We start from the raw sequence: 27,331 nt of genomic DNA on the forward strand, positions 1-27,331 counted from the left end.
TCTTCATCCCTGTGCTTAAAAGCTATTTGCGTCTAAACCAACTGTTGTACTTGGCATGGTATACTTGACAGGGCTTGAAGAATTATAGATGGAAAAATAACCTTAGTGGAACTGCTTCCAACCTTGATGTGTTTTTTTGGATGTTGTGGTGTCATGTCTTGTAGTTATGTTGTATTTGAAAATGACTCTGGCTCCTAAGCCTGATAAGAAGCATAGGCCAGGTGTTGTGTGGGCAAGTGCTCTGGGTTATGCTATAAAGGTACACAGATGCATGGCTCAGGTATTATAAGAATATAAGGATATATTACAAGCTGCGCCAGCAGGGGGTTCAGACCAGACATCAAGAAAAATTTCTGTACTGTGAGGGTGGTCAGACACTGAAACAGGCATCCTAGAGAGGTCGTTGCTGCCCCATGCCTGTCAGTGTTCAAGAAGTGTTTAGGCAATGACCTCATAAATATGCCTTAACTTTTGGCTAGCCCTGAAGTGGTCAGGCAGTTGGACTTGATCTTTGAAGGTCCCTTCCAACTAAACTATTATGTTCAATGCTGTAATTTGGCATAACTCTTTTCTTTATGTTGGGATGCTGCTGCATATATGCATGTTTAACTTGCTAAATGTCTGCACCTCTTGAGAGCTGGTAATCTTAAACTTTCAGGCATGAAACACGCTTCTTGGTGAAATGAACATATTGGTCTCTTTCCAGTAGTTCTGAAATTTTAAATTCAAAAAAGGCAACTGTCCTCATAATTTTTTATAATGAACACTCCAACGTACTGTTTTCTAATGTTTCTAACATTTGTCAAGCTAATTGGGCAAATACCATATTTGTCAAACTGTTAAATGATGCACAATATACAACTAACTATGCATTAAGTATGCAGTTGCATATTAAAACCTCAAAGTAGCAACAAAAGAGCTAAGTATTAAAGTTGTTTAAAATTAAATGCTTTCAGGAAAAGTCTAAATCTGAACACAGAGACAAACTTGGAGAAAGAGATGATACTATCCCACCTGACTACCGAGAACTTCTGGAGTCAGGTGACCAGGTAAGGAAAAACTCCATTAATTTTTATTTAATTACCTCACTGCAGCACTAGAAATTTGTGCATACGTGCCAGTCTCCCTGTGAAATTACAGGGAGAACAGTGAAACTGGGTAAGGGAGTGTGTGTGCTATGTTTATTAAGGTCCAACACATAAATACTCTCTTCTTAGAGAAGCTGTATATATCTGTGCATGCATTTGATTAAAAACAAACAAACAAACAAAAACCAAACAAGTAAACAAAAACAACCTAAGGTGTGTATGTGTTTTTTTTAACTTTTTAGAATTGGACACTGAACAAATAACAAATAAGTCATTTTAACCACCTAATAGCAGTCAACATCATGGAGGTATGGCAGTACAGGTTTCAGTTATGCTGTCTCATTTTCTTAGGTATTCCAGAAAACTAGGCAACCAAAAAAAAAGGTGTCACCTTTTAAGAAGCTTGGTTTATATTGTCCCACAAACAGGAGCTACTTACAAACCATAGGTAAAAATGCCTATTCCTTCCGAGCAGCTTCATGTTTAAGGACAAAGAATATATACAAGTATAACCTTCATGGTATACATGTATACCTGAAGCCCTGTGGAACTGACATTCACTGACCACTCTAACAGGCATTCGGTCATTTCTAGATCAAAAAACTATTTTTCCAGTAGACTACAAAGACAGACAAAATTGCAGACATAGTGAAGTAACAGAGCATGAAAATACATTGTGAACTGGATTGAACACACAGCTTAAGTAATAAAGAAATCAGTACGGAATGGTTCAACTTTCATGGTGATCTGAAAGTTCCCTATTTAATATGTGTAAAAGCACGTGATATATCATAAAACTAATCTGACCAGATCAAAATGAGAATAAATTTTTTATTATTTCCAAGGGTAAACCTGTAAAGCCAACTCCAAAGGATGCTTTGAAACACAAAAAAGAAAAGGTAAAATTTGTTCTCTTTTTGTTCTTAGTTTGTTTTGTGCTCTGATCTTTTTTTTCTTTGAAGCAGTGTCAATTGAAGGCTTGAAGTTTGTATTATTGCAAACTCCATAAATGCTATTGAATGCAGTAGGTAATAATAAAGCTTTTCTACCTACTCAAATGGGTAATAGTAATTTTTTTTACCTATTTAAAATAGGTGTACACAGTAAAACTTTTCTTAAAAGTAACTATTGATAATAAATGGGCAACTGTGCTATTAATGCTAATGTCCAATATTCAAAGACATTGTGTAGTTTGGAAAGATCAAATACAGATGTCTCTGTTCTGACATATGTTTAGAGTTAAGATGTATAGATATTTAAGTAAAAGGATAGTTAAGCCAGTCTTAAATGCCCGAAACACTAATTTGGCTGTCAGAAAGTAGTGCATATTGTATGACTTCAGAATTAACGTTATTGCAGAAGCCTACAGATGAGTCTGCAGCTATCGATGCTCTATCAGGTGACTTTGATACTTCTGCAAATGCTCCTGCCACACCACAGCACTCAAAGGTAGGACATTTACTGCTAATAACTTGCAAAATAAATAGTTTTCCACTACTTACTAAAAGTTTTATTTGCCGTAGCTCAGGTTTGGAGTTATCCTCTTTGGAATGTGCTGTCAAAATTTAATGATCGTCTTACTATTATAAGGAAGTTTGATGTGTCTTCCCGAGTACTAAAGGAAGGAGGCAGGCTTGGGGTACTTGGTGTCTTTTAGAGAAGTAAGACAAGCTTGGAGAAGTGATTTAAGCAAAGAATTCTGTTTTGTATAAATTCAAGTGTCAAAAAAAATAATATGTAGAGAAATCTGTGTTTAATACGGCATGCACTATCTAGAAATGGTTGTAGGCTGGAAATGAGAAAACAGTTCAAGATGGTTTTCAGAGAAATGCTAGGATTAGAAAAGCGTTTTAGGTATGTTAGGGAAAATTGTATCACCAAGAAGAAAGAAGAAGGAATGGACTGAAGAGGTTTTGTAATGATAAATGTAGTATTTGTCATAGAATCATTTTAAATACCTGTCAGACTTTTCCCAGAGAAGTGCTGCAAATGTGAGCCTATATGAAGTGAGGTAGCAGTGGTAGTGGCATGAATTTGGAGGTCCGCCAACATGAGGATGGTGCTATAGTTGGTAGAGATGAGTGAGAAAGGATGGTTGTGCTGGTAAAGAGTATGAAGAAGGAGACAGATTTGATTGATAAGAAGCAAGACTGAGGCTTATTTTCTGCTTGCTCTCCATCATCCTTAACCTGGCATTTGCTACCTTGAGCTTGGACAGAGGAAGATGACTTGAATGGCTGTGAGACATCCACTGTGCCTGCTGTCACAGGGGAGGAATCTACAGTTATCTTACAAGATTCCTTGGTAGGGGAGTTTCTGGGGCAATTGGCAGGATGTTGGAGCTGAAGTCCTGGACTCCTTGTTTTCCACAAGTGCTCAAACTGTAGTTAAGAATCAGTAACCAACTCTTTTTAGCCATTTGTTCTCTTACATTGTATGTGACATGCATGTTCTATCATAGGCACTGGTCCCTCACCTCCTGACAGAGGCAATGGTGAACAATTTTTTGAATGGTGAAATTTTGTACCCAGATGGTTAAACCAGCTGCAGTTGTCTCTAATCTGCTGCTAACCTCTGCCTCTCTGTCCCTGCCTTTTTCCTGCAGTAGTGACTTGCCTGATTCCAGCAAGGAAAAGGAAAAAATAAAATAAATCACAAGATAAATGAAGCTTGAATTTAATACATCTTTGAGCAAGCCAGTCTATTAGTAGTGAAAAATTAAATCTCTTGGACAGATAGAGCTGTGGAAGCATAACCAATTCCCAAGGGAAATTCTGCACGAGCATCCTAAGCTTACACTAGTTGCTAGTGTACCTACTAAGCGTGTATTTAAAGTTTGTTCATACTTAAAATGTTGCTTATATTCATTTGTGCTTCTGTGCTTGAGTTTGTTTCCCCAGGGTGGGATTAAGGGGAGGAAGAAGCCTTGAAAGGAAAAGTTCAAATCAGATTTAACTCCTGGGAGAAGGTAGCTGTTTCTAAATCTCTCTCCTGATCGTTGCAGAGTGGCAAAAGTTTGCATAGTCATCCAGTCCCCATAGAAAAATTTATGTCTTTTATCTTCTGGTTGGCGGGGATTCCAGCCTTTCCCAGGGTGCCCACGTATTACAAGGAATGTAACTAAAGGACTTACTACAAGTGTTGAAGTGTTGCTGCCTGGGAGTATTTGAAGACTGTATAAGAAATTGATTTGTTCATATCAACTCTCCTGCAATGTGTTCTGTTAACCTTCTCCTCAAGAGGGGGACAAATTCTGAAGAGTTTACCTTGACACTGCATCCTGAGACAGCTTATTGAGGACTAACTCCCAGATTCCCCATGGGAAGGTAGTTCTGAAAGGCAGTGGAGTCCAGGAAGGATGGACCTTTTTTGAGAACAAAGTCAAATACATGGGAACTGGCCATCCCAGTGTGCCAACAGCTGAGCCAGCAGGGGAGAAGACCAGCCTGGCTGAACAGAGCTTCCTAACAAGCTCAGGAAGAAAAAAGTTTGTGGACTCTAAAAGAAGTGGCAGGCAACTTCAGAGAGTTATAGAGCTGATGCTAAATTGTGCAGGGACATACAGAAGAGCTAAAGCTCACCTAGAATTCAGGTTGGCTAGTGCAGTAAAAGACATCCAAAATGCTTTTATAAATACATTACCAGAAAAAGGAAGACTGAGTAGAATCTCCATCCTTTGTTGGATGTGAGGGGAAACATAGTGACGAAAGGTGAAGAAAATGATAATATAATTAATGCCTTTTTTTGCCTCAGTCTGTATTAGTAAAGCCAACAATTCTCAGGGTACCAACCCTGGGAGTGGGAAGGTTGTGATGGGGAGTGAGATGGAGCCCCTGTAATCCCATGGGAAACTGCAAGGTGCCTCCTACATGTTCTGGACGATTCACCCAAAGGTACTGAACGAGATGGTTGAAGTGCACACCAAGTCACTTTCAGTAATTTACCAGCAACTCTGGCTAGACAGGGAGGCCCTAGTTGACTGGAGGCTGGCAGACATGCCTCCAGGTGATAGGAAGGGCTGGAAGGACTTTCCAGGGAGTTACAGGCCTGACCTTGGTATCAGGACAGGTTACGGAGCAGGTAATCCTGAGTGCTGTGACACGGCACCTGTGGGACAGTATTCAACACGGATCTGAATTCCAGCTTTATGTGGATTAAGACAGTAGTTGTATGTATGCATCTTGTATCCGTACACTAAAAATAATGTGTTATGACAAATGTCCAAGTAGGAGTCATCAATTATCTGATCTGTTTGTAATTGTAATTTTTTTTTTCTTTGGAGTGTAGGACAAAAGTGGAAAGGAAACCATCACCACTAAACCAGCACCAAAGGAAGAAAGAAAACCCAAGGATCCTAAAACGGTAGAAATATATTAAAATATGAACAGTCAATGTTAACAGACACTGTAGTTGAGAAAGACAAACAGATGAAATTTAGATTTATATGACACAACAGCACTCTGGGGAGAATTATGAGCACTATGTCCAATTTGGGACATTTATGTTAGCGTGCACACAAGAGAGAAGCACCTGCCTATTTCAAGGGAGGTTTTGGATAAATGGGGACTAAAACCATCATTATTTTGAACTGAATACATTCTTGTACAGTGGGGTCAGTGTATGTTCCACAGTATGCTTATTCCCATATTTGCTATCTAAAACTCGGACTTCACTGTAACTGCCTCTGGATCCCTATCACTTCTCTCATTTACCTCTTTATTCTGCAGTGGTTTCTCACCTCTTTCCATTTCTTCATCTTTTTGATTTCTAAAACCCAATGTTCTGCACTCAGCATAAGAGGTGCTCCCAAATAAGCATAAACAAAAAATGCTAATACTGGAGTATCGTGTCAATTTCAAATAACAGAATTCTGAAAGTTATTAGAATGTATTCTTTCAACTACATGTCCTTTACTCAAATTTTTATAATTTATTTTAAAAAATGAATGAAATTAAAGCTTACATATATTTGTAATTATGCAGAATGAATCTGTGGAAAAAGGAAAGCAGTTGTTTCTATAATTTAAAAAAAAAGGGGAAGGGATTTAGGTAATGATCAAACTTCTTACATCAAGTTGTTCTTTCATAGAATATGTGCACATAGATGTCTGAATCAGATAGTAACATCTATCCTGGAAATTTTGTTTTATAAACTTTAAGTGATGGGATTTTTGTTTACTGTGGAATGGCTATTACTTAATTTTGTGTAGTAACAGAAAAGTTTTCAGTTTAAAATTGGAAGGACTTTAACTCCTCTTCAGAAGGATGTGTTGTTTTTTTAAGGTTCTTAATAGTGACTGGATTACTTAAATGCATTTAAAAAGAAGTTGAGAAATAGGGAATGAAGAAGTCAGCCATGGATCTTGTTATTTGAAATAAAGGGACAGAAGAAAAATGGATAAATATCATAGAAGATACAAATATTCTTTTTGAAAAATCTGAATTTCAAATGTAGATTGTATTTACATCTGAACTATAATTTCTGATGATATCTGTCACTGCTTTATTTCAATTTTAGCTTAGTTTAGTTTCTTACTATCTCTTACTTCTCTTGCTCTTATGTAGGCAAAGGGACGGTCCTCCAGCAGCAAATCTGAGAAGCAGAAAACAAGCTAAACGTTAACGTTACTGGGTGAGATTTCTTGTCTGTTCTCTGAGCTACCATAAAGATAACTCTCGCTAGTGTTACTAAAGCTAAATTCTATAACAGTCTTAAATAAAACCAAGATGTGTGTAGAGAAACTCTTACAGAAAACACTTGGAATAACTTTGAACTTCAATACATAATCCTATGCAGAAAAGGCGTAACTATTTTTTTCATCCTTTGTCCCTACCATTTGTACAAAATTACCTTCTGTAGCTAAATTTATCTAAATAGAGGTAATTTTAAGAATTACAAAGCATTGCATACTGCTTCCCTACTAAGACCTTTTACATAGAATTTATATAGACCAAGCTCATTTCAACTGGTTGTTTTTGTCTTTAGGACAGTGAGGTTATGTTGTCTCCACCAGGCTAATTTTGGAACAGCATCCAGAACACATTGTAAAAAAAAAAAAAAAAAAAAAAAAAAAGCTCACAGCTATGCTGACAGGTATAGCAGGTCTCAGTGTTCTGTTCTTGATTTTCCTAGCACAAATACAGCCTCGTTCAGTGCACATGTTCCACTGCCACCATGTACTTCTTTTTGTTCAGCTTGATCACACCTGTCAGGCAAATAATTAGTCTTTCCTCATCATCTTAAGTTCATGAAAGTATCATAACCACACTGATGCCTGATACAAGTCCTTTAGGCAAGAGAGTTTAATGGGGTGTGCAGGAGAAAGCTAAAGGTGCACCTAAAGTATGTCTCCATTCATCTGAATACTAGCCAGGAGGGCTCTAATTCCAGCCTTCTGAGTCACATGCAGAGGAGCTGCTGCCCCGTCTTGAGAGGCAGATTTGATTCATAAGAGAGCATCGGTAATTAGATGGAGCTAAATCCAGTCGGAAGGTTTAGGGAAGACCAAGATGCATCATTGCTTCGTATCAGCAGTGAACTGCCAATCTTACTGCAGTATCACTTTTGGAAAAATTATCTCTTCTCTTTTGATATTTCTTCTTCCTGGATTTATTTCTGTCACTAGATATTTGTTTCTCATTATCCTTCGCAGATGTAATTTGCATTTTTTCCCAAGTTAATATTCTTAACTCTTTCATTTCTTTTTTTCCTCCCCCTCAGGATCTTGACACTTGATGTGAAAAGACTTCTTTTTATTGGGGATAATTATTGCTGAAGAACAAAGCTGATGCAAAAAGCATGTAGCTATTCTAGATGTTTTTTGTACAGTGGTATTTTCTGGACTTCTTTCATGTTTTCTGTTTTTCCAGCAGTAGATTAAGATTTTTTTTCCTAGCTTTTCACTTTACTGTATTGATATACTTTTTTTTTGTAATTTTCTTCAGATCTCAGTGGGAAAGGATGCTTTATATTTGTAAGAAATATATTTCAGAACCTAATAGCAAAGCCAAAAAAAATGCAGACTTTTGCACATAATCTCCACATAGTGCCTCTAAATCTCCCAAGAAGTCTCATGTGCTAGCATTTTTAGCATTGCAGTGAATATATTAAGCATTCTGGAATATAATGAGCTTTAGTTATCATCAACCCACCTCAGCATGGCTGTATACAGTCTTTCCTAAGTTCTTGGTAAGAAACCAGAGGTATGCTGTGGTTATCCAAAGGACAAAAAAAACTGGGGATTAACTGCTTCATCTAGCGCATTCTAATAATAAAGCAGGTATTTTTGATGATGCCTTAGCTGCTGTTAAAACAACTGCAAAACGACACCGATAAGGATTTTTTTTATTTCCAACTGCATCTGTACTGCTCTTGTATAATTTCAGAAGTCTCCTGGACTGAAAAGATAAAAATTTGCTGTGTACCACTGACACCATTATCATCACAGAACAGAAAAATAAAGTACATAAGCCTTAGCAGATATTAAGAGAAATTCAGGTTGGAAGACGGATGTTTTTGTGTTTGCTTTTTTTTCATTATTTCTAGTCCTTACTTCTGTTCCTCATACTCCAGAAGGGACTGCAGAAATAAAACAAAAATTAATGCAGTAAGGAGCATTGTATTCACCTGGTCTTCAAGATAACAGGCAAGAGCGGGCCTCTAGTATGTCTGTTACAGGTAGAGCTTTTGGGACCTAGGTGTGCCAAGTTCTTCCATTTGTTTTCCTCTGTCTTTATAATAATTAAAACATCTTTTACACACCTTAAACACGTACTGCTTCACCATTAGTTTACAGAGGAAGATCATACTAGGGCCAATATTTGTAATGATTCCAATAGCTGATTCTAGAATGTAGTGTGGCAGACAGGTGGCCTTGAGATTTATGTTGGAGGATAAACAGAATTTTGACTCTACTTAACAATCTGTACTGAGAACCTGTGTCACACTAATAAAGTTTTTAAGAATGCACTCTGATGTTTGTAACTTTTTTGTTTACTACAGCTGTTAATGTGAACAGATACAGGAAGGCAAAAGAAAGCTCAGAAATTGGCCTGTTAAAACTGAATCTACTGTGTTTAAAAAACATTGGCAAAATACTTGTCAGAGGTGCTTTATGAATCCCCCCAACAACCTGATCACGATCTACCTGCAGTTTTCCTCCCCCTTCCCTTTGATTTCTAATGCTATTTAGAAGCTAAATAGGGCCAAATGGGGCTTCAGGCCTGGAAGAGCTAAATGGGTATGCACGAGTATTTTAAGAAACAAGATGAAGTGACTATTTTGCTGAAAAAAATCCAGTTAAAATTTGAGATGTAATACATACAAGTGGTTAACAGTCAAGTTAACCACTTCTGTCTCAAGTGACAGAAGGTATATTTTCTTTCAATGAAGTTTTTGAACTCTGCAGGCATCCCTGTAAGTTAAGATTCTCTTGTTGGTGTACATAATAATTTCAGTATTATGTGATTCTAGCTTTGTTTGCAAGCTTTCTTCTGGATGCAAACATCTACATGTCTAAGATGTTTGTTAATGATTGATCTGTATGAAGTGACACAATGAAATCTACTGATGTACTGTGGGAGAAATACCCTGTCACCATACCTGTCTGTGAATAACTGTCTTTGTCCCATAGAGAGGGGTGCAGTGTATCTAGATATATGCTTGAAACTCCAGACTGATTAATTGATTTAAAAAAAAAAAAAGGGGGGGGGAGGGGAGCTGTGTTATGGGGAAGTCTCAGAAATATATTTCTTCTCCCACAGTTGAGAAACAAAAGTAAATCCCTGCAGCTCAAATGAAGCAGTTAAAGCAGAAACCAGCAATGTTAGTTACTGCTTACAATAGCAAAAGAAAAGAACATACACACAGAAATGAAGCACTCTATGTAGAAACATATAAATATTGCTTTTTATTAATTTGCCTTCTCAGTTTGCTCTGAAACCTTTTTAAAGCAAGTAGCAGTCATCAATATCTGAAATAGTCGGTCTCAACACCTCCTACTTGTTTTGCAGTAACTGAAGACTAGATAATTATCCAGACGTCCCACCACAAAAGAAATTACATTTTAGTCAAGCTGTGTACCTGTCTACTACATCATACAACAGTGCAGTACTATAGTAGCTTTGCAAAGTTTCACTGGCATTGTAAGACAAGAACTAAACATCAGCTGTTCATTAGAATGCAAAACTTGAAAGTCAATCTGAAAAATTCCTAAATTTTGGTAAACAGGGTACACAGCCTTTTCAGAATGCATTTCCTTCATGTGCTATGAGGTACAAGATTCCTTATATGTAAATGGCTAGAGAAAGCAGAGGGAAACTTTTTTTCCTACAATGCTGTGACAGAACTCTTGTCCTTCAATAGTAGAATTCAAAAGCCTTTCTGAGCTCTCAGAATGTAGGTATTATTTCCAGCAGAGAGAAAAGGGAACAAGGCACAATTGAAAGGTTATGATTATTCCACCTCATGCATTTTTTTTATCCTTAAGTCTCAGTCTTTGTTACAGTTGCTGGCTGCTTCAGCCAGTAAGGAAACAGCAGAGAAAATAAAAACTAATAAATCACATCAAGGCTATGTTTGTCAAGGCAAAGAAATCAAGTGTTTTAGGCAATTACAGTAATAGTTGCATTTTTTTTTTTTTAATACTAGTACTGGAATTGAGGAATTTTCATAGGCGAGCAGAGAAGAAATTCATTCACTAGTGGATCTTTAAAATAAAATAAAATAAAACAAACTCCAAAACTTCAGCTCATTTCTTAAGTAACATAAGCACATAATAACATCTTCTTAGCATATAATATTCATCGGTTCTCACAGTAATTAGCTTACAATCATTAGAGATAAGAAATAAAGCTCATTACAAATGACTATCTCTCCTCTTAAACATCATTGAGTAACTATGGTAGCTGTTGCACTTCAAATCAGGTGTAAAAGGAATAATTAAAAGCAAAATTTCCAGCTAAAATTAACTGATTAATCGTCTAAAATAAGATTCAGACTTTTTCTGCACACAAAATGTATGCTCATTTCCTTAACATTACCTAAAAATACAAGAATATTTTCAGTCGGCAGCAAGAAGAATAGTGCAGACTTAGCGCGCTTCTAGAGAAACTAACTTAAAATTGTTCTGCTGCTACTCCTATGAATTTTCAGTGCCTTACAATTGTTTTTGACAAAAATAAGTTATCCTAATTCATAGGTGATTCTTTTGCAGCCATGTTTTGATATCATTCAAATTTGTATCCATCCATTGTATATTGTCCTCAATGGTTTCAATAGCTTGTTGGATGCAACGAAGCTGTGCACTTTTTTCCTCCAGAGAACTGAAGAATTCTTTCACCTGTTGAATAAAAAAATGCGGAAGGACAGCTGTTGAAGAGGCAGCAGTGTCTCTTAAAGAGAAGCACGATAAATGACCTGACATCACCACCTGACATGAGAAATTATCTTAAAAATTTCAAAACCTTCAAAAAGATACTGACTCAATCTCACAAACCGATGAAGATTACATTTAACATCAGATTACAAAAAAGCAGCTGCAGGAAGTGACAAACTGTTGTGCAGGGGAATCTCTCTGGTTCTTGCTCATTCAACAACCACTTGGACAGCAGTGTCTGTCTGCGTATAGACTTCCCCAGAGAAGAAAATGCATCCCCTACTCTGCCTCTTGGCTGCTCAGTTGGTAACACACCTTCACTGGCACTTCAAGTAACGTCTCAGGCTGTGAACTGAAACTGTCCCTGCTGATATACACGGGATGCAAGATGCAAATAGTTGTACAAGTACACAAAAGGTACAAGTAGGATACATGGAAAAGAATTGCTGGATTGTCTCTTTCCTTATACTTGCTGTTTGTCTGCCAGTGTGTTTGCAGAGACTCTTATGTCGTAAGTCCTGCAGATCCCCCAGAGAGATGCACAGATATTCTAGGCAGGGCACGGAAATGTCCCTGCAGCCTGTGGCACTGCTATAGCATTCTATTGACATATTGTCAGAGTCCATTTGGATTTAAAACAAGTGGTGAGAATGAAGTACAAAAGAATGCACTGCTCCCTATATTTCATTTTGTACTTAATATGGTCATATAATTTCTGCCTGTGTTTTGACCCAAACCAGGAAATCTGGATTTCAGCTTCCAAAAAAATGGTCAGGGATCCCATTTTAGGACTTTGAATCTGCACACTGGCCAGTCTTGGTTTTGTTTGTTTGTTTGACACTGACAGAAGTGGAATAGGTGGACAAAATGATTATCATATGTTGACATCCAGAAGCATGGAGAATTCTCCCTGGTGTAGCAGACATAGAGCACACTATACTTATCACTGCCTTTCAGACCGCTTGGTGAGAAGACCTGCTTTTGCTCTTATTTTTCCTCAGTACACTCCAGAAGAGAGCCACGAACATTACATACACATACATACATGAATACTCTGCGTCCAAGTCCACTGCTTAAAAAAATTCCATCTTTCTCCTTTCCACTGGCTTAATGCTCTGCCTCAAGGAGTTAAGCTCAAGGAAAACGCAGGATATTATTCTTATACTTCATAACTAGTCATGCTTTTAAGATGTTAAAATTTAAACCAGAGTTTTGTTTCAGTTAAACTACAACTACTTTTTAGAACCAGAACAGCTACTCTGAATGGCTTACCTGTGCAAGCTGTAGCCTAGTCGAGTACTTATTCGTCACTCCAGTGACAATGGTTGCTATGGAATTCGAACCAAGTTCAAATCTGTCAAAAAGAATAACCTACACTCAGAAAACGTACAGTTTGGTAGAAAATAGCATTTAAAAGTATAATTGGGTACAGGCAGCAGTGAAACAATGCATGTTCCTTACTTTTCTACTAATTTCTCCCAGTTTTCCTTTAAAAACGTCCACGCAAGTTGATAGCCAGATGGGTTTCTGGCAACGTACAGAATAATGTGTGGAAGATCCTGAGTTTTTATGATGTCGCCACGGAGACCTTGATCCAGTAACCTAAGAATTAACAATACATATGGAAGTTGTATAGACCAGTAGATAAAGATAAAAATGACAGATGATTACTTGCTTAGTATTTTCTACTGTTTTATAAAGTTTGCTTTTCTAACGGTCCCAACACTGTTGGGTTACTTCCAATTTTTTACAAAGTATATCCATCCTTCCCATTACTATTACTATTACTTTCATAATTACAACTATTTAATAGACCTGCATGCTGAATATAAATTATAAGAACAGTCTACATTTTGGTTCTATTCAAAAGTTTCCAACGTAATAGGAACTTCCCTAATCCCTTGTAGGAAACAAATTTGTTCTACACTGTCAGTGGAATATTCAGGCCTTGTAAACTCCTGAGTAACATGTCCAAAGAGCAGCAAATACAAAAAATAACATTATGAAACAGCTACATAGCTACAAGCTAAATGAGAGTGAATTCCATAGAGAGAGTAGTTCCACAACCCCCACCAGAAGGCAGAAAGCAGGTTTGCAGAATGCAAGCTTTGAAAGTTTGAATATCTGAAAACTTCAGTAGCACTCAATTTTCTCAAAAGTGGGAAAACACTTTTTTGTAAGAAAGAGTATATACACCTATAACCAAAATAACTAAAAAGGTAAACAACGAAGTGTCTGTCAAGCAAAGACAAGGTATCTGAGTAGGTTTATATTTCATCCCAATTTGCTGCTGCAATGCTGAGCACGTTGACTCCTGGCACTAAAACCCTTAAATGAAATGCTGCAGCCACTTGCTCTTAGTGTATAAAACCTGTAATGCATTTTATAAATCCTGAAATTCAACAGCTATGTAACAAGACCGAATGATACTAGTTCCTGTGTCAGTATCTGGTTATTCACCCCAAAACACAATTCTTGTGTAACACACTACTCACCACTGAAGTTTATCCTTATTTCTGGTGAAGCTGAGAGCTAATTCAATTCTACTTTTATCTATGCTGAATGAGTGCTGTCTGTATTTACTAAGGAGGAAATCCCAACCTTCAGATGTTTGTGCTCCAACAGCATACACTGCTGTCTTCACATCAGCTGGCAAACTACAACAAATTGAACACCAAGTTACTCTCCATGTCATATTTAGAAATGTTTGCAGAAATATAACCTCGACACCATCATACATCAACTCACATAACAGACAGTTTCTTAAGAAATACTAGTCCTTCGTGGGTATTAGTGATCCTTATTGCTGGGAAACAGTTAAATATATCAGGCTGTATCACAACAGTGTTCCTGCCCTGGAAATGATTTCCAGAAATATTTCACTCATTCCTTTATTTTTTTTTTCCTCACTTATTTTGTATATTCCTTTCCTATCTATCTTGTATTTAAGATAAACGATGGATACCAACATAGTCTTCTATGGCCTGCCCAGAACAGTCTCTCAGAGATGTTTTGGAGGGTGTTTTAGAGAGAGTTCTTATGTCATGGTGAGAAGCACAAATTACACAGATGTCATGAACAGCAGCTACCTATTTTTATAGAGCAGTCTCCAGACAGATACAGAAAGGAATATATATGTAATTTTCACTTTTCTAAAAAGAATTTTTCTAAGAATTTTTTCACGTATCTGAGAAGACAAGCTGGGGAGTACTACATGACATACATGCTAGTTTGGGTATATAATGTTCACCAGCACGTGAAGGAAGTGATGAGTTAAAGTATGGGATACAGAACTAAAAAGACTAAACTTCAGATTGCTAAGAGGACTCCATTTCACCTCTTTCTGTAAATTAACTTTCCTATAATTAAAGTATCAGAAAAGACACTATAAGAAAAAACAGTTATTTCCAAAACAGACCTCAAGGTTCCATTGGATTTCTGCCATTTCAGAAAATACTCCTCTGCTTTGTCCACACATGGCTGGTATCTGCGCACACATGCGAAGAGCAGCAGGGACTGCCGAAGCATTCTTTCAGACACTGAGCCATCATCACTCCAAAGCTGCTTGTCAATTAGGTCTTTAAATAAATTGACTATATATTCCTAAAATAAGACAATAAAAATTATATATAAAGCACTTTTTACAAGGTGCAGGCAGAGTTAGGAAACTCTAGATACTTAAAATGTTACCTTTAACTGTTTTTCTGTATCATCCATATCCCGCTTCTCCATCAGCTTGTATATAGGAACCAACTCATTCATACCTTGGAGTACAGGCATGATTTGTGTTTCCCGTTTCAGGTATAAAGTCAAATCTAAAGCTTTAGAAATTGGAATTTTTTTTATTCTAAAGAGAAGAAGGAAAGGGATAAAAGAAGTTGCAATTAAGCTTACAAAACAAAAGCAAAATCCAAGACACAATTTTTTAACTTTGTTTTTAGAAGTCAAATGCAGCTGAGCAAATAACATAAGCTATGAAACATAATATCTAGTCTTTGAACTAAGAAATGGACTGTAAGGGAATGTTACCAGTAAGACACACTTTCTCCCCTGTCCCATGGTCATCAAAGCACTGTCTCTCTCTTGCTGTCTCCTCACTTTTCTCTATTTAGCACATACAGAAGAAATCCAATCACTGAACATATTTCCCTTGTAACACCTTTCTAGCTTGATGTGCAGGTACTTAATCTCTTGTAGTAAAACCTCACAGCTATAATCTCAGCTGGTTCTTCACTTTAACTAACAGCTCAAGCCTTCTGTGTCTGCCAGGATATACCTCAATTATTTATTACAAGAAAAAATAGAGAAAATGCAAGAGGACTTATTTCACTTCATCCTGGTAAATTTTTAATCTTTCTGTGAAACGTTTTTTCAGCTTCTTTTTGCCCATGCTATCTCCCCATATGCATTCTTATTTTGTCCTTATTCACCTTTCTCTTCTTCAAAATACAAGTCACCCATCTTAAAAGGAACCAAGTTGAATGCAATTTGCATCTCTAATTGTCCCTTCTTCCTTTCTTCTCTAAGCTTCTTGAACACAATATGCAATCTTTCTTCAGGCTCCTCTTTTCCCTTCAAACTTTGAACTATAAAAACCTTTCTTCTGCTGTCCAGATAAAAAAGCTGACTATCCCTGCTGGCATCTCTTTTTGAGCTGCCACCTCAGATTCATGTGATCATCTTCCAGCTCTCCTTACCACCTTTTTTTCTGGAATGCTGTAAGATCAGCAATTAATGCATTCAGTTCTTTGGTTCTCTTTGCGTCTCTGAGTATACACACCTGTTCCAGTTTTGTTTGCAAAACACCTCTAAGACCCATTTTTTTGTAATAACATCCACAGAACTAAGACTAATCATGGCTCTAATCATATCACATTTTTATTACTCTAAAAGCCTTGTTTCTAATTGACAAATAGAAACAGTGTCTTCCCAGGAGCAAAAACACTACCCTACTCCATCACTTTACACCAGCATCTTTCCACTAGCATGTCTGTATTGAGCATGACCTATTTTTACTGCCCTTTCAAATCTGTTCTGTTTTTCATCTGTGAAATGTCGTGCTAAGAATTTAGCTTCTGATCATCCTCTGGTGTTTTCTGCCATCTTCCATCTCTGACTTTCAGGTTTCTAAGTGAGTATGTTTCTCCCTGCTCCTCACATTAAAAGGAAGCTCTTCAGTCAAAGCTACTAGTCAAAGCTTCACTGGTCTTCTTCCTCTGGTCCCTGCTTAAAGGTTGGCTTTGCTGTATTGTCCACATCAGAAATTAGGCATGTATTGAGTGCCACAGCTCTGTGTTGTACGCTGAACTGAGCTCACTGAGCAACCCTACCTGTCTATAATTTTGCCACCTTTGACTGTAACCTTTATCTGAGGCAAGTGCAAGGGACATGTTGTTTTGTTTTGTTTTGTTTTGTTTTTTTTGTTTGTTTGTTTGTTTGTTTGTTTTGTTTTTTTTTCAGTTCAACAAGATACAGTTCAACTGAGATATATGTCATATATATATTCAACACTGAATACAGCAGGTCTTTTCACAACATCTCATCCTGGAATGCCTACTGAAAAACAGTCTAAAAACCTCTGCTGAATTACAGAGTAATAGGTTGTATGCCCTACCACCTACTCAATTGCCTTTTTGCTCACTAGCTGGACCAGGGAAGTCATAATATTGCTTCCATGCTCGCCTTTCTTGAACTTGAGAGAGAAAGCACAGCTACCTGTGATGCAGGACAGGACAAAGATTTGACACTACTAGAGAACATCAGTATTTCCACATAAACGGTCCCTAGCATTAGCTCATTTGCAAAATCTTGACTGAGAGATTTAATAGGTTGCGTGAAGATGTGCTGATGACCATTTCGGGTACTTAGAATAACAGTTGTAATCCAGACACTAAGTGTCTACATCGACTGAGCTTCCTCAGAAGCTAAAATTTTAGCAGAAAATTATATGAAGAAAACTTTCAAAGAAAAATAAAGTTTTATCAAAAACAGATATATGCTCCATTTTGTATGCATTCATTAGCCCAATGTTAGCAGCAGAAAAAATACCTTACAAAAAAAATACAGTAATGCTATAAGCTCCATCTGTTAACCCATATTTTTCACTTAACCAAAGGTGTGCCATGTTTATACTCTCAATGTCTTCATGGTGTAAAAGTGTTACTAGTTAAATACACGCTACTGAGAATTAGTGACAACACATTAAGAAGAATTACCTTATCTTAAAGAAAACCTTAACTTGCAAATAGGATGTGGACTCAGTTTCTTAGTATTTCTTGTAATTCTAATAATCTCGTGTGAAAGACCTCATTACCACAGTAAACAGGTCATTATCATCAATAGTACACATGTATTTGCCACTTCCCTGTGAAAGTTGAACTCAGAAGTTACAATTAAAAACCATGTGACACTAAGCTAACACAGCAAATGCAGAATTTCACTGAGAACTTCACTCCAAATCTCACTTTTAAAAACAAGACCCAAACAGTGAGTTACATCCTGTTTCAAACACTTCACAGACCATGAGGCTTATTATGTCTTCTTGTCTGTTTCGTTAAATATACTTGGATAAGGCCACTGCAAATGAGAAATCCCGGGTTTACATTGCTGTAAGCAAGAGAAGAACATGCTCCTATTTGAATGATATAATGAAAAATGTATATGTAATCAACCTTGGTGGTATAAACTCATGAATGCAGTTTGTATTGTTTTTGACTTGCACAGAATGCCTTACCTTACAAGCTGGAATATATTGTTAATGAGACTTGCTCTGTCATTGTTGCTAATCGCTGTATGGTTCTCTTTCAAAAGGTTGATCAGATGATCCCATCCATCATCTTCATAGTGCACAATGTAATAACCATTCATGTACACATTGAATTTGATCCATTCAACCTCTTCCGGAAGGATAATGACATCTACAAACAAAAATATAATTCCTTTTTATTAGTGGTTCAAAATCACTCTAATATTATACCCAATAATAGTCTCATTTCAGAGATTTAAATAAAACTATAACATGAATCCTGAATATACTAAGAGATTATTATAGCAATGCAATTGAGATGACAAAAAATCATTTATCTTGTACTAGTAGCTGCAGTTGTCAATTCAGCAAAAAAACACCTGGAAAGCTAAAAAGCTTACAGAAAAACTTTGAATAAATTCATCACCTATAATTAATCAAATAAATTACCTGTTTTAGTTGTCATCAAAAATCTTTGCACAGTGTCAGCTTTACTCGTAATGTAGGTTAGTGGAATGTGCCACAAGTACCTAATGCAAAACAGAAATTTAATGAAAGAACTCTGCAAAAGCTTCTCCAACCTGGCCCAGTCTAGCAGCTGATGAGTATCTTTTACCTGCAGGATGACAGCAATGACCTGCACTCACGTCTCTATTTTGGTGCAGAACCACATGCACCTAACTAGCCCTAATTTAATTTGCCTGGGAGATCATTAACAGCAAAGCTATAACAATATGGACTTTCCAGCCTAGTTCCACTGGCGTGTCCCAGTGCGAGTTCACACAGCTCACCTAGATGCCCAGCCACCATAGCTGTGCAGCTACCAGTAACTCGGTCAGGCACGCCAGGTGTAGCCACCTGTAACTACAGCAGTAGTAGTACTGTCTTTAGCTGCACAGGGAAAGACTCACATCCAATCAGTTCAAGGAGCATTCCTTAAGAAACAACAGCGAAAGCTATTATTGTATATCTGTGTTTGCCATAGGTGAGTATTATGGTTTGTGTGCTGAGATTTTCCCATTTTCTTTACCCGGTGGATGAATGGGAATCTGTTCCCGTCATGTAGTGCTCCTGCTGCAGGTGGACATTCTTTCCTCTCACTGTGACAGTTACCAGGGGAAAACCTTTTTGCAGTGTCCAAGTGTTCATCATTGCCTTCACATCAAGAGTCTCTCCTTTAGTCCAGTGCTGTTTGTTGGTGAGGGAAAAAGAAGATATGTAAGAAGAGGAGGAAGATGGAGTGCATAGACAATGAATTTAGTAGCTAAGAACTTCATAAAAACTGCTGTAAATTTGTAAGCTCAGCATAGTTAAGTTTAGACTGGAACATGGGATATCAATGACAACTCTGGCTGTTCTTTTTCGGGATACTTTTACATAGTTAATGACATCTCTTTAAATAGTGCTGTTTTCCGGTCAGCCCTAGGCACAGAAGTAGGATTTCTGTCTGTACACATACCGATCCCACAGCACAGTATAGTAACATGAGAGGACTCAGATAAATACCAGACTCTCAAATACTGATGAGTAAAAAACGAGATGCTTACTGCATTTGAAGATGACTGTTGGTTCCTTCTGCAAAAGCCATCACCTTGTTGTTCACTTTTATCAGTACCTACTGTGGGACAAATCTGTAGAAGAAAGTTTTGGTCATCTGTTTTTGATATTACCATAAGAATTGGTCACAGTCCTCATTAATATACTACAAAAACACACTATTCACAAAAAGCTATGAAATTTGGGGGAAAAAAAAAAAAAAGAGAATAAGAAATACTTGCATTTGTCATACTGTTCCACAAATCTTCATTTTTTGTGTTCTGATAGCTGTACTTCTGCAGGTACTGCACAAGTCCAGCTTTAAAAACATCATCAGTCAGGTAGTCCTTCAACATATTTAGTATACAGGATCCCTGAAAAAAAGTGTGACAAAATGTTTACAAAACCACACCCTAGATAGCAAGATGCTTCTTTCAGAAAATTTTCAGCAGGTTAGCCTAAACAGCAGTTCAATTTTGTATGTCTGTCTGATGAGAAATAATTGGGTTTTATGTATATTTAAACAGTAATTTGGCTTTCATTATTTCCTTAAACATATTTTGGATTGAGTAAAATATGCTATTATTTTTTCAATTACTATATAGAGCAGGCTCCAATGAAAAATGCTGGTTGGTTTAAGCACCTAAAATAATGTTTTAATGTTTAAATTGATATACAATAGATAAGAAGAGGCAAAAACCTCCTCTTTTTATAGATGGAACAGGAAACCACAATTTGAACTACATTCAGGAGTTTTGGACTAGGATTTAGATAGAATATAAAGATAAAAACAACATTAAAAAGTATATTAACACCATGGTTCAGGGATGTTTTGTATAAAGGACTGACTGAAATCAGTACAATGCAGATGTATAGTACAATCAGTACAACTGAGAATGAAATCAGTTACAGATTTTACCTTCACATAAGAAACATCATCAAACATTTCTAAAATTTGAGCTGGATCTTTCACAGGAGTAGACACAGGATGTGATGAATTTAATGCATCCACTTCCATGGCATCAAAACAGTTTGATAAGAAATAATCTTCCTAATAGGAGACAAAAATGATTATTACTACCAAATTTTGCTTAGTGACTACTGAATTCCTATTAGTTCATATTTCAGTCCATTCTACATGATGTTGAAATCCCATAAGGAAAGCCAAACATATCTTTGGTTTCATTAGAGAGCTTTATAGGGAAGGGAAGGGAAGGGAAGGGAAGGGAAGGGAAGGGAAGGGAAGGGAAGGGAAGGGAAGGGAAGGGAAGGGAAGGGAAGGGAAGGGAAGGGAAGGGAAGGGAAGGGAAGGGAAGGGAAGGGAAGGGAAGGGAAGGGAAGGGAAGGGAAGGGAAGGGAAGGGAAGGGAAGGGAAGGGAAGGGAAGGGAAGGGAAGGGAAGGGAAGGGAAGGGAAGGGAAGGGAAGGGATATAGAGAGGCAAACTGCCTCTACCCTTCTAAACCAACTTTAATACTCCAGCTAGTGAAACTTAAAAATAACTCCAAAAAGACATGCACACATTCCAACAGTTTGATGACAAAATGAATGGTTAGTAACCACAAAACAAACCAAAGGGAAAAAAAAATAAAATGATGAATTCCCTCATTATTATTCCACTGCAGCTTTATGGCAAGTTTCTGCATAGATCTTCCCAGTGCACTGTTCGTTTCACTACTTTGAACTAGGCGTACTTGCAAAGTTTCATATATTGAACCTGTGCTAAAGCTAGCGGAAGGATTTGGGGATCTTCATTAGGATTTAAGTCTGACTGTACATGATGGAAAAAAAAATATAATTTCATAGAATCATAGAATACCCCGAGTTGGAAGGGACCCATAAGGATCATCAAGTCCAACTCCTGGCACCACACAGGTCTACCCAAAAATTCAGACCACATGACTAAGAGCACAGTCCAATCACTTCTTCAACTCCAACAGGCTTGGTGCTGTGACTACTTCCCTGGAGAGCCTGTTCAAGTGTGCGACTACCCTCTCGGTGAAGAACCTCTTCCTGATGTCCAGCCTGAACCTCTCCTGCCACAGCTTGACACCATTTCTGCAGGTCCTATCACTGGTGATTACAGAGAATAGGTCACCTGCCTCTACACTCCCCCTCGTGAGGAAGCTGTAGACCGCGATGAGATCCCCCCTCAGCCTCCTCTTCTCCAGCTGAACAGGCCCAGTGCCCTCAGCCGTTCCTCGTACGTCTTCCCCTCCAGGCCTTTCACCATCTTTGTAGCCCTCCTCTGGACACTCTCCAACAGTTTTGCATCCTTTTTGTACTGTGGTGCCCAGAACTGCACACAGTACTCAAGGTGAGGCCACACCAGCACAGAGTAGAGCAGGACAATCACCTCCCTTGACTAACTAGCAATGCCTTTATACTTTTGGAAGTCTAAATAGCTTTTGAAAAGAGAATATACTTTGATTGCAATCATTAACTTCCATCACCAGTTTTTGAAATAATTAGATACAATAAAATCAATATTCTTACCCTTCGAGTTAAGATCAGACAGTCCTTTCAAAGAGAAATCAAAAACTATTTCACAGCACAAACATGCTTGGTCTTCACCCTTACAAATTAGTGGACTTAGAATGCAAACATAAAATAAAAATACAGTAAATGCTGCTTACAACTTTCAGTTCTGGATGGGTAATGTTGACTGACACAAACTCCATGAATTTTGCAAACCCTTCATTTAACCACAGGTCATTCCACCACTCCATGGTAACTAGGTTGCCAAACCACTGAAACAACAGCAACAACAATTTTAATTTAAATATACAGTTTTTCACAAAAGCTACAAGTGCTACTGACTGATATGAAATTGAATTTATAGCATGTCACTAACATTTAAGGCACATTTATGTAGTAATGCAGCTTACTCTGGCCTCTTCCTATTTCATTTCTTATTTTAATGGTAATACTCTACAGCATGGGTTTCCACTACAATTCCATGAAACTTTATAAATAAACCAGGTTTGATAGGAGAGCCACACATAAACCTGTAACAATTCTTAACTTTTCTACCTATACTCATGCCTTGCAATTAATTTCAAGGGTTAGCAATGGTGCAAAGTCCCCAGAGCACTACAGCTACTGAACTATACAGATTTTGGTTACAGCCCTTCATGCCTATGAAGCCCAACAAGACTTTATTGGGAACAGTCTCATGATTCAAGTATGAACACCCTCAAACCGAAACAGCTGTTTTCAGTCTATATTCTCAAATATCTCTCCATCCACACAGCTGTGACCACTCTGTGGGTCCCTTCTGATCCTTTATTGTTGCTCCTAAATCTCACCTGATGAGCCAGTTCGTGGGCTATTATCATAGTAATCCAAAGTCTAGAAGATGCTGAGGATTTATCAGGGTCATACAACAATGCGGATTCCCGATATGTGGTCAATCCCCAGTTTTCCATAGCACCAGACTGGAAATCAGGAATAGCTGCTAAATCTGGTGGAGGGGGGAGGAAGAAGGAGGGGGGGAGGGAAGCATCAATAAACTGCTAGGATTGTTTTACCCAGTAAAGAACCCAGTCACCTGCTCATCCTACTTCACAACAGCTCCCACATCACACATTCTTTAAGGGTTCTCGTAAATATAACAGCAAAAACATACCTTTAAAAAGTTCTATATAGAAGGATTTGCCGTCCTCAGTGAAGCTTTTCAACATACTCTTAAGTTACACGAAGCAGACAGTTTAAAAATATGTGAGCCAAAATTGTCCCAGTCTTACCTAACTTATTGATTTTATGCAATTTTACTCTCTATTCTTAATGCTATTCTTGAATACATTAAATTATGTAACACTTACCTTGTTTAGGTAAGGGATATGAAATGCTGAAGTAATCCTCATAAAAGTCTAAAAGTTTTACTGCCGCATCCAGTGCATAATCAGCTTGGTCGATCTTCTCTGGTACGGTGTATACAGAAATCTACAGTAAACAAGCAGGCAGTATTTAAATGCCAGCATCAAAAGTTTACAGAATTTGTTCTTTAACACAGGTACGTGAGTGGTCATGAAAAGTGACAGTAGAGCACATACCTAACAGCTTTCATACAAATGTTACTTTTAAACAATCCAGATACATATATGTTCAAAATTAGAAATGAGAATTTTACTTTATCCTCCAGAAGCACTATGCCTGTAAAAGTACATCTATACCTTCCATCCCCTACCAAGCCAGAGCTGTTTAACTACCACTGTTCTATTTTATTCCTGATTCTCCAATAAAACTATATTTAATTTCCTTTTAATCAAACAGTTTTACATGAAACAACATTACCAATGCATGTAAGTGTATAAAAAGAAAGCATATTACCAAAAACTTTTGGAATTAGTAAAAGTCTTAATGCAAACTAATAATCCAATTACAAAGCCAACTTTTTTCTGTCCTCTCGTTCATGTAAAACTTCACAATGTATAAATCCAACAATTTAGCTTGAAAGTACAGTATATGTTTCCATGTAGATTTTGTTATAAAATAAGCTCTTAGAAAATCAGAATAGTTACATTAACTCCATGACTGGATATTTTGCTGATGGACTTGAAATCTGAAACAATAAAGGCCACGAGGTAGGTACTCATCTTGACACTGGTATCAAAATGGTCTTCAACAAGCCATGAATTTATATTCACAGTCTTCATCTAAAAAAAGACAAGCACAGCTCATCATCCAGTAGTACCTATAAGGACTTTGGCACCAAAAATCAATGTGTTTCTTTTCAATTTCACTAAGACAATTTTAAAGACAAGTTGGAAAGAAGTCAACCCTATGCCAGCCCGTCCCCACACAAAGAAAACAGAAACATACAGGTAGTTTCACTCATAAGTGTTACTTCAACATTGCTAAAACTAGATAAAGGTACTCATTCAAAAGCTTTAATTTTCCTCAGTGTCTGCCAGCACATCGATCTAATTAAGATCATACTTGAGTTGATCAGAAGTTGTCTAAATCTAAACATCGCTTGTTACACATGAGAGAAATAAACTACTCCAAACAATGACTCAGCTCTCTCAGATATCTATTTCAAGACAAAATGAGTCACCTGTTAGAGTTTTCCCTTTTGATTTGCCTTAGGTAACTAATTTAGACTTGGAGTATATTTAGCCACATTGGAATACTAATGCTGGCACCCACCATTCATTCATTATTTTATCCACTTTTCAATGCAAGAACTGTTTTGTTTGTTTGTTAGTTTGTTTTTAACCAGTTCCAAAAGACTTCATTTTTTTGAAATGTACTTGGTGTATGGGGAGGCGTTGTTCCCTCATTTATAAGGGTTAGTTTCCTGGCAAATCACAAATCAATAATGCAGAAGAATTTGTGAAGAATCTCTTATGCACAGAGTAAGACCAAATGTATGACATGTGACCCACCCTACATATGCCTACATATTTGTAACTGCAAACCATATTTGTAGGTATTACACATACTCCACTTTCACAGACATTTTTTGAAGGCCAAATTAACCTTTTTTTTGTTGTTGTTGTTTTTATATATATATATATATATATATATATATAAGGTCCTGAATAATAGGATAATGAAGTTAATACACATGAATTATATTGTGTCTGTATTGAGATACATTTTAATATTAATTCTTAAAATCTATGTCAAACACTGAAAGCATTTTATGAGTAAAAGAAAGGTTAGTGAGATTACATTGTTCTCAAACCACTGCAGAGAACAGGAACCCATAGGATGCAACATCTGTTGCATTCCTTTATAACTGCGTATCTACACTACCAGCAATCATTTACTCTCAGAAAAGAACTGACATAATCTTTAGGTCAATATGCCCATGAACAGCAAATTCCTAGATATTCTGTTCTCCTTTTACTTTCTTTTTTAAAGGTCATCAAGCAACAGCACAACATTAAATGTATGCACCTACAAGGGGCATATTGGACAGCGCAAGGTGCTTCGGTTCCCTCCTAATCTTAACTGAAAATCTGGCTTTGAAAGCTGGTTCATCGAAACACGGGAAGGCTGTTCTTGCAAATGTTGGCTCAAATTGCGTTGCTGCGAGCACTCTAAGGAAAAAAGAGAAATCTTTAGTCCACATACCTTCATATGCACAGTGTTCAGCACCTGGTGTGAAAATCAAGTAATTTCACATTTATGAAATAATTTAAGTACTTTCATAATCTTTTGTATGCTAAGAAATTACCATTTCTCAATCTGTGGTGGGGAACAGAAGTGGATACATAAAGCTTCTGGACCAACCTCCCTGATAAGGGGTTCTGGAATAAGAGACAACTTGTCAGAGCCCAGCGAGTCCCCAGACTCTTCCTCTCACATCACTGCAGGACGGGTGGATGTGTTGGTGGATTAAGGCCTGCTAAGGCTACAGCCAAGAACCCCATGGCTACCTGAAAGAACAGCAATCTCTGCGATATCCCATTATATATACAGTCTGGTGTGGTTTTGTGTGTGAAAGGAACCTCAGCAACAGATAGTTTCAAAGAGAAATTACAAAGCAGCCGACAACAAATTCTCAAACCAGTTACATGTAACATCTACCATGACGTATCTATTAATGAAAAAGAAGAGGATTACCGGAGTTCTCCTTCCTGGGTCCTGTAGGTGCTTTTGTAGAAGCCATGGAAGGAGTCAGAGAGGTTGGCAGTGTACTGGATGGTGACGGTGTAGTTGTGGCCAGCCCGCAGCGGCTCGGCGGCGAGCAGTGCCACCTGCTCCAGTGCCTGCTGCTCCAGCACCCTCGCCTCCTGCGCCCCGATGGCCGCCCAGGCCACGTGCAGACGCTTGCTATGCAGGATAACGGCGCTGGTTTGACGGGTGACGGTCAGGTCTATGGCAGCTGTCCCCGTGAAGGTCTGCGTGGTGAGGTTCGGGTGGATGAGGAGGTGGTAGTGCAGTGGGACGACGTGCTCAGGTAGCCTCACCTTGTCCCAAGGAAATGGTGCGCCACTGTCCCCGCCAAGGCCACCGCCGATGGAAGAGGCCACCACGGCCAAGCCCAGCACCACGGACACCATGGGGGCAGGCAGGCCCCGCAACAAGGCGGCTGGGCGAGGCGCTGCCATTTTGCACCTAGCGCAGGGAGGAGGCAACGAGGCCGCCCTGCGCCCGCCGCCTCATAGCAGCCCCGGGACCCCAGCCCCCGCTCCGCGCTGCAGGGACCGAGGCAGGAGGCTGGCACCGAGAGAGCCCGAGGGAGGACGGGGACACCGAGAGGGAGCAGGCCCCAGTCGGGAGCGAAAGTGAAAGAGAAAGAAGCGAAGCCGAGCGGGATGCGGGGCGGAGCGAAAGCCGCGGGGGGGGCGGAGAGGCCCGGCCCCAAAGCAGGGGCTTAGGGTGTGAGCACTGCCCTAAGGAAGGCGTGGGGCAGCACAGCAGCTGCTGGCTGAGCACCCGTTGTCAGGACTGAGTCCCTCTCTCAGCAGGGTTTCCCAGAGGAAGCCCAGAGCACGGTACGGCCGCGCCTCTGGCCAGGCTGCGGCTGGAAGCACCTCAGGAGGCCACCTGCTTCAGCTGCTCCAGCACGGCCACACAGCACAGGGTGCCCGGCACCACGACCAGGAGGCTTTTGGAGATCTCCAAAGAGATCT

At 38.4% G+C, this 27,331-nt stretch overlaps 2 protein-coding genes across 18 annotated transcripts in view; one reads left to right on the forward strand and one right to left on the reverse strand.

Annotated features, from left to right (window-relative positions):
• The window catches only part of CAST (calpastatin), a 60,658-nt gene extending 51,602 nt beyond the window's left edge, over positions 1-9,056 (forward strand). For 11 of the 17 annotated variants that reach the window (XM_038170027.2, XM_038170032.2, XM_038170026.2 and 8 more), the window contains 6 exons: positions 957-1,049; positions 1,934-1,987; positions 2,448-2,537; positions 5,371-5,450; positions 6,653-6,719; positions 7,809-9,056. In XM_038170027.2, coding sequence (XP_038025955.2) covers positions 957-1,049; positions 1,934-1,987; positions 2,448-2,537; positions 5,371-5,450; positions 6,653-6,710 — 375 coding nt within the window. In that variant the 3' untranslated portion in view covers positions 6,711-6,719; positions 7,809-9,056. The remainder of the gene's footprint in view (positions 1-956; positions 1,050-1,933; positions 1,988-2,447; positions 2,538-5,370; positions 5,451-6,652; positions 6,720-7,808) is intronic. The other 6 variants (XM_038170028.2, XM_072031684.1, XM_072031678.1 and 3 more) reach the window with 3 other exon arrangements.
• Positions 9,057-9,973: 917 nt separating this feature from the next.
• On the reverse strand, positions 9,974-27,010 carry ERAP1 (endoplasmic reticulum aminopeptidase 1). Its single transcript, XM_038170025.2, has 18 exons — positions 26,319-27,010; positions 25,654-25,792; positions 24,266-24,400; positions 23,567-23,687; positions 23,051-23,205; positions 22,379-22,492; positions 20,664-20,795; positions 19,987-20,118; positions 19,756-19,839; positions 19,239-19,396; positions 18,659-18,738; positions 18,197-18,380; positions 15,154-15,310; positions 14,882-15,066; positions 13,959-14,120; positions 12,925-13,065; positions 12,736-12,817; positions 9,974-11,427 (listed from the first exon to the last, which is right to left on the reverse strand). The coding sequence occupies exons 1-18, from the start codon at positions 26,804-26,806 to the stop codon at positions 11,281-11,283; spliced, it is 2,796 nt and encodes a 931-aa protein (XP_038025953.1). The 5' UTR covers positions 26,807-27,010; the 3' UTR covers positions 9,974-11,280.
• Positions 27,011-27,331: the final 321 nt, after the last annotated feature.

The sequence above is a fragment of the Anas platyrhynchos genome, chromosome Z (genome assembly GCF_047663525.1).
Source record: "Anas platyrhynchos isolate ZD024472 breed Pekin duck chromosome Z, IASCAAS_PekinDuck_T2T, whole genome shotgun sequence".
Lineage (NCBI taxonomy): Eukaryota > Metazoa > Chordata > Aves > Anseriformes > Anatidae > Anas > Anas platyrhynchos.